At 33.9% G+C, this 12484-nt stretch overlaps 1 protein-coding gene across 3 annotated transcripts in view; it reads right to left on the minus strand.

The window, feature by feature from the left end:
* Positions 1-635: 635 nt before the first annotated feature.
* Positions 636-12484, minus strand: part of LOC116842896 (JNK-interacting protein 1) — a 22998-nt gene continuing 11149 nt past the window's right edge. The window contains exons 2-8 of one of the 3 annotated variants that reach the window (XM_032812729.1): positions 11301-11513; positions 8734-8951; positions 6333-6608; positions 4976-5128; positions 3570-3853; positions 2816-2994; positions 636-2184 (exon numbers count right to left, since the gene is read on the minus strand). In XM_032812729.1, coding sequence (XP_032668620.1) covers positions 2112-2184; positions 2816-2994; positions 3570-3853; positions 4976-5128; positions 6333-6608; positions 8734-8951; positions 11301-11513 — 1396 coding nt within the window. In that variant the 3' untranslated portion in view covers positions 636-2111. Of the gene's footprint in view, positions 2185-2815; positions 2995-3569; positions 3854-4975; positions 5129-6332; positions 6609-8733; positions 8973-11288; positions 11514-12484 lie in introns of all 3 variants that reach the window. The other 2 variants (XM_032812727.1, XM_032812728.1) reach the window with 2 other exon arrangements.

Raw genomic sequence — 12484 nt, forward strand, 5'->3', positions numbered from 1 at the left:
AAGAACAATACAATTGGATATCGTTCTAGATGAGTGTTCGTTGCTACACGATGAAGAAGACTGCTGCCAGCAAAAGCACATCCGATCTCTCGCGCGAGATTTCACATCTCTTTCTCTCTCTCCCTGTCTCTCGACAACGCGTCGCGCAGCGTGAAATTTTCCCGACTTAGGAGAACAAAAGTATCCCGTTGCGTAAATCCAGGTATCCTTCCGTTTCAAGATTATTCAAATCTAAATCGGCATTTTTGTTGTAATTCATCAATAAAATTATGAGCGAAAACGAGTTACATTCTACATTATGAAACAGGGAACAAAGAATTTCGTTATTCTAAATATATATAAACTGAAAGCGATAATTAACATTAATTGATATTATCTCTACACGGAGAGACTTTTATAGTAAAAATCGCTACACAGAAAAATATCAGAATACCCACTTAAAACTAATACACTTAAAGTAACTATATATATTTTTTTTAATTAATAAATATATTATATATTATATATATAATTATTTATATATATCATATATTTTATATATAAGTAGCGATATATAATTTTGTTAAAAGAATTTTAAAGTCTTGAATTTTAACAATGTAATAATTTTATTTGAATATTATAATAGTTTCATAAAAAGTACAATATGATTATTTTGACAATATATATAACATCTTCTTCCAACATTTATAAAAACATCATATTCTCAATCTAATACTTTGTGCTTTTCATTCATGTAAAAAATTATTTTTTAATAATAAGATTTTTTTCCGTTGAATTATATAAAATATATTGATGCAGATAACTTTTTTTTTTGTTTTATATAATCACATGATATAAAAAAATTTGTTTACATAATCGCATTTAAAAAACAAAAATAAAAATTATTTAATAAAATTAGATATTTTCGAAACAAGAATGTTTATTGCTTATGCATATAGAATTTTGCAACTGAGAAATGGATCGATATTCTGCAATAATTTATTATCTTTTCATTTCACATGTGGTATTTATACTTCAAGAAGTAAAGTGTGCTGTTAAGAAAATTATGTTTCTAAAGAAATTTGCTACGTTCCTTAGCAAGATGACTGACTCTATCCCTACACTACTGGGAACATAATAAAATTGGAAAGAACTTATATAAAAAAACTATAATATACTCTCTCCGTGCAATTGATGTCAACTTCTACTATCTTTTAATGTCAATATATCGCCTTAAATTAGAATATTCTCTTGTTAATTGCATTAACTTTCCTGAAATACTCAGGTAAAGCTTTCGAGCTATATCAAATGAACAAATGAATTTTAGACTTTGCCATCAAACGTTGCACCTATATTTACACACAATCAAACCAAGACTTTTGTCGTTCTAGACTGGAGAAATCTCATAGTTGCGCAACAGCTGAAAGTTAAGCGCCACTTAGAAAGAAAACAATTATTCAACCTCTGCTATGACTTCTTTTTTTCGCTAAACTCCGATGATCCAACGCTATTGTCGTTCCTTCTTTTTTCTATACGTCACTAAGTGGATTATCTTAGTCGGGGTTTTAGGGATTAACTCGTTCTCGCTATCGATTATTAAATCTGCTTATTAGGGGTCTTTAACGAACTCTTCGTGCACGACTATTACGTTCTATCCAGACGTTAAAGGAACTTCGAAATCATATGTGACGCGCAAAAGAAGCTAAAACAAACTTGAATTCAATGTAAAAAATGGCTTCAGCCATTTTTGCGATATTCAAAACGAGAACCCAAGATGATTTTGCTATAATTCCCTCTCATTTCGCTTCGGTGAATACGTAAAAATCGCATAGAATCGTACTGGATTGCACGCATGAGTCGGGACAAAATTGGCGATGAGCGACGAACGGAAGGAAAGTTACGAGAGAACGAAATGTTAACGGAGAATCGGTCCCGTCGTGACGCTTATCCCGAGAAAACGCCCAGTACACATAGATATACATATGTTCAATATATGTATAAATTGGGTGTTTGATTCGCGTTTATTATTTTATATCTACAACTAGCGGGCAATATATATGTACAGGGGAAGGATGGGGAAGTGAGATTTTATCATTTTCTCCGCAGCCACTATACGTCAGGCCGAGAGCAATTTATTCAATGTAGATGTCCTCTATCGGGAAAGCAGTCTCGATGAATTTCGTGTAGAACCGATGAAAAGCGCGTCTGGAAAAAGAGAAACTCGAGTTATCGCTCATCACATACCGGCAATCAGTCGTTGCCAATGACTTATCGCAAGTATCGCACTTCTCGCGACATTTGCGCAATAAAAAAAAATATTTAATTGTAAAATAATATAAATATGATAAGTAATTCAATAATAATATCATACATATACACAATAATACATTGCGTACATAGATATTTTTTAATTTTATTTTATATTTATATATTATATATTTTTTTTACACACACATTATTTTATTATTACTAGCAATAACAAAATAATAAAATCAAATCAAATTATAAAATAATCCAGTGTTTAACTCTGACAGTAACATCCTCGCAGTCATACCGATATAAATTTCATTTTAATTTACTTTCAAGAGCTCCCTCAAAATTATATATGAAAACTAAAACAAAAACAATAATTACAACTTACAATTTAATCAATTTTCAATCAATTTTTGGGTAATATAAATGCAATACATAAAATAGGCGTATTACCGTCAAGGTAAAATTAACAGATCTACGTGTAAGACGACAGATTTTCAATTAGATCTCCTGTGAAACCCAAAAAAGAAGAAGAAAAATCATGTGTGTGTTTGTGTACATCTCTGTGTGTATTTGTGCTCACCCGACGGCTTCGGCGACAGGTCTCGTGGATTCCTGACCGATGAACACGTGGCAAGCGAATCTTTGCAGAGTGGGGTGCTTCGTGATGAAGCCGAGGTAGCGATGATCGCGAGGGTGAAACGCGCAGAACGATACATTCTTCAGCGAATAGAAATAGTCGTGACAGGGACCCTGACTTTTCTGCAAAATCACATCGATATCATTACAGGTAATTCTCGGTTTTTGTAATTACGTCTAATTACAACAAGTTGTACGCGCTAGCACGCGTAAATTTGATAAATATGTATATAGAAAAAAGTTTGATTATATTAATACGAAGTTGGATTGTAACAAACGCAAATCAACGTGTGTTGATTTAAAAAAAAACAAAATTCCACATTCTTAAAAACAAATTTAATTCATAAGAACCACAGAAATTCTGTATTCTTTAATCAAAACATCGGTTCATTCATTAAAACCTAACTTCACATTAATATAACTGAATATTATTATCCCTGCGAGATAACTAGAAATATTAGATTGTCTAATAATTTCGCGCCTACTTTAGCCAATATAATTAGTCAATTTTAATCGTTTACAATTTAAAAAGTATTATAGCCTCGTCATTTTTGCGTTAGGATTTTTTTATTCGAATTATCCGCCCTTAAAAGATAATGGGAATCCGCCCTTGATAGATAATGCGGTAGTGGCGGGACACCCTGTATATTTTCTCGCGCACAGCGAGTCGCGTTTGAGTCAATACCGCGACCACTTACCCGCGGCTTACTTCTATCGACCATCCGAAGGCCTTGATCGGACACCTCCAGGATACAACTCTGCGATATGGGAGGTTCCTGCGAGGAGTTGCGAAGAATCCTCCGTACCGCTTGGCAAACCACTCCTGTACCCTTATACACCAGAGTCTCCACCGAGCCCAAGTAACCCAGAAGGTATCTCTCTCTCTTCACCTTAGGCGCGGTAGGATCAAAGTCACTGTAGTCCATATCGACCGCGTACGCAGACGGAAAGATGCCCTGTCGGCCTGTCCTCAGATTGACACCTGATCCGCAAAGAACAGAACATTTTCGTTGATGTCGGGCTTAATATCTCCGCTCTTTTTCACTTTACTTTGATTTTTCTCATCTTACACATGTTTTAATTATTAAGTACCCAGATAGACTTTCATGATTACCGATGTCGTGGAAACGTTACAATTTTTTAAATTACATTTATGAAGCAAATACTTAATCAAATAATTAATCCGCTATAGTGGATTAATCATTAAATTTATATCATACAATTTATATCATACATTATGTAAATTTTTGTTGCATTGATGCAGCGACAAATTTGTTAGAGGTTACACTGAGATTTTCATATTATATTTTGCACGATATATCGTTCTGAGCAAACTTTTCGATTGATTTTTGATCATTCTTTTCGTATTTCTCTATCTCTATCTCTTTTTCGTTAATTTATGTGATAAAAATATGAGTGTCATATGAATCAGTTATAAGGGATGCAACCTTTACATAATTAGCAAACTCTCTTGCTGCCACAATTTACGTTTATATTTGTTTATCTTTAAATTGACTTTTATGATTATCACGACATGAGACAATCGACGATAGAAACGGCATACGAGACTCTACAATTTTTTAAAATTAAATTTATCTAGTAAGTACATACTATTGAATTAGTCATTAAATTTCTTATTATATTGATACAGCTACAAATTTATTAAAACTTATTCTCAGATTTTCATATTACATTAGATTTTACATTGTTTTGAGAAAATTTTCATCATGTTTTTCGTATTTCTTTCGCGTATCTCTATTTTATCATTACATATGATAAATATCATATATAATCGACTAGTAAAGTTGCTTTCAGATTCACTACACCTGTCTGTTTGAGTAGTTTCGGAAAATTTTAACGATATTCACAAATATCAAACAAAATCAAAGAAATATTTAAAGATCTATGAGAGATTTTTGACATCTTCGTGTCTACTTTTTATTTAACGTAGAGTTATTGTTCGCCGGATGTAATTATCATGGCGTTAGAATTATGAATGCATCGATTTCATTTCGTGAGATAAGTAAAGGAAGAAGTGCAGCATTTTACCGCGGTGGCTCGATTTCGATACGTTGAAGGACGGGAAACTGATATCATTACGAACCTTCGCACCACAGGTCGTCGGCCTCTTTCTGCACGTATATGGGGTCTCCAATTTCAAGATCAATTTCGTCATGGTGCCGCGGTATGAACTTGTGCAAGCCTCGATGCGTCGCCTCAAGCAGTTCCAGTTGGGTAAACGGCACGCCTCCGCTTCCTTCGAAATGAAAAAAGCGAACTGGTATTGATCGCCATTCTCCGATCCGTTCGAAAACAATTTATGAAACGGGCAACAGTGTCGGCTTTCAAAACTTTTCCAAACTAAGACGATAAAATATCCGGACTATTGAGGAGCTTCGTGGAAAATTCTGACGGAACGTCAGAAGCCGCGAGACGCGTCGTAAAGAGGTTGTATCCCGTGCGAAAACTAATATTTCTCGTGCAATTTTAAATAATTTTCCTTCTCTCTGCTAAAATTAAAATCTGGGTCGATAAATTATTTTGCATTAAAGATAAATTATTTTGCATTAAATATAAAGGAATTTCTTGGAAAGCTATTTCAAAATAAATGATAAGATATTTTATATCTTTATATTATTATCTTTATATATACTCAATTTCAAGTAAGGCTCGATATTAATAAAATTTTAAATGAGACTTTGTCACATACTATTTTTTATTACATACTATGATATTGCGAGATAAAGAAAAACAATAAAGCTTTTGCGTGCTAACTTAAATCTCGTAGGTATTCGCCCACGATCATGTTAGATCGTAAATGTCAAGAAATGACACGTTGAAAATTCTTGCATGTCATATTCAAATAAAAAGATGTTTATATGAAAGAATATTTCAAGTCGCTTGAGCATACATGTGAAACACTCCGGAAACTACCCTTTTCCTTTGACAGTCAATAAATAGCTGTTAAATTAAGGCGACATAATCTTGAGGAAATATAGGTTAAAATAGAAGAAAAGTGGTAAATATGCAGTATAACGCTCCCACTTTGGATTTTTTTCAAACTTTGTAAATTTGTATATTTTTACGCGTAGAATTGATTTCTAAAAACGAAAATTGTTACTCACTTTTCATTTTCTTATTTTTTTATTTTTATATTTTATGATAATATACAAATTTACAAAATTTGAAAAAAATCCAATAGGGGCGTTATACTGTATATTTACCAAAAAAGTTGCACATCACGAGAGAAAAGGATAGTTTCCGAAACATTTTACAAGTGTGCTCAAGCGACCTCAAGTGTCCCTTCTATAATATATTTATTATGATATCTTCACTATAATTACTTTATATATGAAAATGGCACTTCTCGCTTCTAACGTCATTCATCAAGAATTCCGCGGCAAAAAACCAAGAGCCTTAAGAAATCGAAAAAGAGTAATCTTGAAGGGGATCGTGATTACCTGGGGTGCTGCTGGGCGATGCCGAATCCGTGTTCTGCAGGGTATTGCAAGGTATGGGCGACACACTCTTGGGGCCGTTCTCAGGGGAGTGAGCAGTGGAATGACCACTATCAGTGGCCATTCTCTCGCTGTCGGGCGAACTGTCCTCATGGCGAAGTCTGGGATGACACTTCCTCAGAACAAGGTGAGGCCGGGTCGAAGACGAGCCGGTGGCGGCACTCAACTCATCTGCCAACGAGGACGACGTCTGCATGGACGTCTGGCACATGGGCAAAGCTGAAACGACAACGGGGACTTTAATGAATGCGTATTTCACACATCAAACTAAAACGTACTCTTTTTGCTTGGATCATATTATTATTATCACGAAGAATTCTGTTATTGTTGTGGAAACGATATCTATATTCGTAAGCTTGTAGCTTTTATGATCACAAAACGAAAATATATAAAATTTATAAGGACAGTGAGAGTCAAATTGCGGATGTTAGTACGGATGAGATATTTTAATAAATTACAAGCCAGTAACAACAAAGAATTACGGGACGTTTCAATCATATGTGTGGTAATCTTCAGTCACAATAATTGCACATGATCACACATTATGGCTGAAATGTCCCGGCAATTCTGACTTGTTAAAATATTTTATTTGCACATAACATCTGCAGTTTGACTCTTACTATCTTAATAGAGTTTTGTTTCGTGATTTGTGTAATCTTAGAGCTCTTGATCTCACTTCATTTAAAGTTTTCGACTACATTGCGTACGAGATATAAACCTCACTTGGACACTCTGTTCACCTTTTGCGCGATCCTATTTGGATAAATTCGTTCTAATCTACGAAACAGTAGGTCCATCATGACCGCGAATGGAAAACACCGCACCACGATCTGTGCTTCTTATACAACTAATGTGGAGCAAGTAGGTATCTGGATTTTCTTTCGCTGCGGTTGACGGCGTGGTCAGTTTCTCGATTTCATTGATACGTATGACGCACGTGTGACGTGAAAAAGTGCAGGCGAAAATAATACAGCCGACGCCTATCGAATACTGTGTATATAACGCGGAGATGATTGCATTAAGTTAGCGTCACAAATTTTGTACGCACATATGAAAATTGCAAAGTTATTAAAATAGTTGTATCGCCAAGTGTCGTATTTTCAGTGGCACATCCAAATGGTACTCATTAATGTACTTTTTATAAAAAAAATATTACGTTTCTGTACATTTATTTTATTATCTAAAAGTATCACTATTAATTTGAAACAATACTGAGATAAATATATATACATTCTATTACAAATATAAGAACACTATTATTTTTTTACTTTTCTAGTAAATGCTTTGTTTATGCATTGTTTAGTTTATCTAATAGAGATGTACAGATAATAAAAAAATATATAAATATTTCAATATGTGTATATGGATATGTATATGTATTTCGAATATTGCTATAAATTATGAATTTCCAATCTTTGTATTTTGAAAAAAAATAATCAATAATTCTAAAATAATGTATAATGTCGATATATTAGTCTATCTTAATATTATAGATATTTATCAAAATCTCATACGTATAGCTTAGAAGATATTAAAAATAGAAATTAAAAATAGCTAGCTAGCCTCAAAGGACATGTATAAAAAACATCAACATTAGTTGCAAATATCTCAGTTCTCGAGCACTCAATCTTTTTCTAATTATATGAACAGTTAGATAATACTGCAGTGCAAATTTCATCAAATTCTCACAAAACTCGTTTTATGATACATTATCTTAAATATTTTCTTAATGTTTCATTTAATTATCATCAATTATAAAAACGATATTGACATTTAATCTTCTCAAACTCTAAAGAATTCCACGACTTACTGGACCCAATAAACATCAAGTAATAGTAATATTTCATCAATGTTATAACTTACCATTCAACAATATATTTGTTGCACATACAATGTTATATACCATGTTGTTGAGTGCAAAATTATAACATTGAGAAACGTAATGTTACTATTATTTGATATTTATATATTGGAAATCAATCAAATTTCACTTTTTTCAATGTTTGATTTATTTTTATTATTTGCATCGAATCGTTACGCCATTTCTTACGTAATTCTGTTTTTTAATACTGTTTTTCCCAAATCTCGTTCTACAATAACTCAATGATAAATGCTGTAAAGGTGAAAACATTTCTGATTAACGGCCATTTTTATTGTGGCCATGGTGAAAAGAGTTATCGATTTTTGCGGATTTTCCCTCGTACTCGTTTTTAATTTGTTTGATTTTCGATCGGTAATTGGCAATTTATAGTAATTTACTGATACGAGGCCGGCGAAGTATCGTGTTAACGAGTGTCATTATTGCCGTCGTTACGCGGAGAATTACTCATTCATGCTTCCTTACACTTTTTATTTTTAGGAATTTCCGGTAATCTTCGACGCCGACGCTCGGTGCCGCTTCCGGGTCGATTCGTGGGTACGTGCTCCGGCGTAGGCCAGGAGCTCAAACTGGAACACGAGTCGCCGACGTCGCTGACGACGCTGTCTCGGCCGCCGTTACCTGACCCGGTAATGCCACCCCCGCCCGGTCCTGGTCCGCCGCCGCCAACCGATCGACCCCTGCTGCTCAGTCCACCGAACAAGCTAATGTCATCCAAGAGTAGAACGTATAGTGAGCTAAACTATCATTCACCATGCTGTGCCTGACGTTTCAATTCGAAACAGAAACGTGCACTGAGAGAAAAAGGAATGGTCGATCTAATTAAAATTATAATTATTCTTCGCCCCAACCATACACCGTAAAAACAGATGTGTTAAATTTAACACATTTCATGTGTCCCAAATCATCCACTCTCATTTGTGGGTAAATTTAACGCAAAACAAATGTGTTAAAAAGTAATACGCATAATATGGAAAAAATTAACCCAAGAACTTAACATTTGAACACCGTTAGGAATCACAGGTTGGGTTAAGTTAATATATTTAATATGTCAGATAGATTATATCAATTTAACATTTTCATTTCATCAAAACCATAGATTAACTTCTCTCTCATTTTCATTTCATCAAAACCATAGATTTACTTCTCTCAAATGTTAAAGTAACGTTTTATTTTAGTTAAATTAACATTACATACATGTCAATTTAATACAAACTGTAATTCCTGACAGTATTCAAGTGTTAAATTCTTGTGTTAATTTTTTACATATTATGCATGTTACTTTTTACCACATTTGTTTTGTGTTAAATTTACACATAAATGAGAGTGGATGATTTGGGACACATGAAATGTTAAATTTAACATATCAATTTTGACAGTATAGTTTTGGCTCCAATCATATTTTTTGGTCGTTCTAACACGAAAATGGCAGTAATAATATGCATGTAAGATTATTAGCACCAACGTTATAATAGAATTTTATCTAAAAAGTAGTTTTCTTGACACCATAATTTATGATTATTATTTCTCTATGTGACTATATAGTTGCAAATACAGAACACCTTTCTCTCAGCGTAGAAGAGATCCGAGGAAAAGAAAGTAACTCTCTCGCTCTTCTCGTCATTCTTCATCGACGTGTTGCAGAAATTTGAATTGTCACGGTGGTGTAATTCGCAGCCGCAATTTCGTTGAATCTAGAGCGCTGAGTTGCAAGGGGTTAATGGTGTAGAAATAGATAGAAGAGGCGCCCACGCAAGCGCGCCTATGATGCGAGAAAAATGTCAGACTGGAGTTAGGGAGAGCCAGACCATCTCGTGGATGGGCATCGTCCGCGTGCATCGCGTGTCTCGTTGCGTCGCGACGACGGGCAATTAATAATGATAAGCTGCGCGTCGCGACTCTCCCGGAGAATATTTCTAGAAGCCCGAGTTATTTTTAACAAGGTCAGAGCGATGAGATTGTGCAGTACTGCTGTAGGTGATACCTGTCGCGAGTAACACTGTAGAATTAAAATACTTCTGCGTCCGAGAGGGAGGGCAGACGCGGAGAAGCGTACAATAAAGTCAACAGTTGCAATACGACTTTAATTAGTCGTGTAATATTTCGCGGAAAAGATTCACTTCGCGCGAGATTCAATTTTCGACTCCTCGCGGTCGCATATATCGCAATTCTGTCCCTTTACGACAAATTCGAAGATCTTTCCACGATATTTCCCCAATTTTTTTACTGCTAAAATAAACTGCTAGTACAGATATTTGTGTACGAAGAAAATATTGTACAACAAAATCGTTAATCTCATTAACATTGTATCATTTTCAGCATCAACTATATCTTTTTGCGATTATAGCAAAAAAAGAATAATGGTAAAACGCATGTAAGATTATTATTACTGATACTAATAAAACTAGAAAAATGATTCTGCTGATTATACTTCTTTCACTGTACAATTATGTTTATATCACCAAACACTTTTTCTGTTTATATAAAAAAACAAATATTTTAGAGAATACGATTCGTATTTTGAAAAATTTTCTAACATCTCTCGAAATTATACGCTAAAAAACACAAATCGAAACCGTTTATCGTTCCAGATAAAAAATGCTGTTATTTTTCATTTGTTTTAAATAAGATTTCAACGTGAAAAATTTAAAAAGTATATTCAATATATCGTCAAATTTTACTGCAATTTCAGTATATTTCAGCTTTATAAAGACATATTGTAAAAAAATAATATATATAATTTTAAATAAAGTTTAATTTTAATTTTTGCTACAATATTTTCTCTTTATTTGGCTTCTCTTCTTTAAATTTTCGCGCATGCCGTCAAAATATTATGTGCACAATGTTATTACGAATATTACAAAAAAAAGGGAAAGAGCGAGAAAGTTTGATACAAATCAATTTTACCTGGACAGTATTTGCAAAGCTCATGGGGGAGAGAGGAATGTTCGAGGAAATATAAACGACAAATCTAAATACATAAGGACATAATTAACAGTAATAAATATATAAACACTTACGATGTTACCAACCTAAAGTCGCTGTCAGCAATAATCGAACAATGATGATCCAACTCCTCGCTATCATCAGGAGTGGTATGACCACTTTGATTGTCGTGTCGATGGATGACGACCACTTCCTCATCCTCGGAGTCGCCGGTCACGCCGTCGCAGGATCTGCCGACATCCCCGTCGCTTCCTTGCGAGGATGTTGGCGAATCATCGATCATCACATCGTGTACGAGCCTAACATTCAAATCAGTAAGTAATACAAAGTAAAGCAAATTACGGGGTCGCAGTTTGTTTTTTGATCCCGCCATTTGGTCAAATTTTGATTTTATTCAATAATCCTAGTTCAGACAATAGACAAACTCATGTAAAATAAGAATTTTGTCTGCTTTTTTGTTTCAAATTATTACAAGCGGCTATATCATGTACGTCAGCTGGATTACTCAACTAATATGCGAATTTTAATTATAAAAAAAATCATGTAACTTTCTCAAAGCATAATAAAACCGAAATCGAAAAGTTCGAAAATGCAAGAATTATAATCTCTTTGTGAAAAAATGTCAAAGAAATTTCTTTAATTCATGTCTGCAAACTATCCAGAGTCTTTAACATTACATGGAAAGAATTTTATAGTAAAAATTACTATAGGATTTTGTAACCAAGAAATAGGTCGACATTCAGTAATTCATTCTATCCTCTCATTTCATATATGCTATTTATATCTTAGAAGCTAAAATGTGCTATTAAAACACTTGCCATGTTTCTAACAAAATTTGCATTCCTTAGCAAAATAGATCTTACTGACAGTCTATTACTGGGCTATTGAAAACATTGTAAAATCGAAAAAAATTTATATGAAAAGAAAACTATAATATTCTCTCCATATTATTATGAAAAAGTGTTCTCCAGCTATACGAGGGTGGTCTGAAAAGTTTCCGACCTCAACGTGAAGATAGCAGCACTTGTAAATAAAAGCTAGTGAATTTCGTTGTTCATCTGTTGACAGTTACTCACCGAAGTTTCAGCCATTTTGGACTCGCAGTTGTTATGTAACAGTCGTTTGAGTAAGTTGATGTGAGTGTTTTTGTGAAAATGGACAAAATCGAGTATCGAGCTGTCATTAAATATTTGTTTTTGAAAGGCAATACGCCTACGCAAATCAAAGATGAGTTGGATTCTGTGTATGGGGACTCTGCACCATCATTTAC

This window comes from Odontomachus brunneus, unplaced genomic scaffold (genome assembly GCF_010583005.1).
Source record: "Odontomachus brunneus isolate Ranch 3 - 2012 unplaced genomic scaffold, Obru_v1 Obru_scaffold_028, whole genome shotgun sequence".
NCBI classification, from domain to species: Eukaryota; Metazoa; Arthropoda; class Insecta; order Hymenoptera; family Formicidae; genus Odontomachus; species Odontomachus brunneus.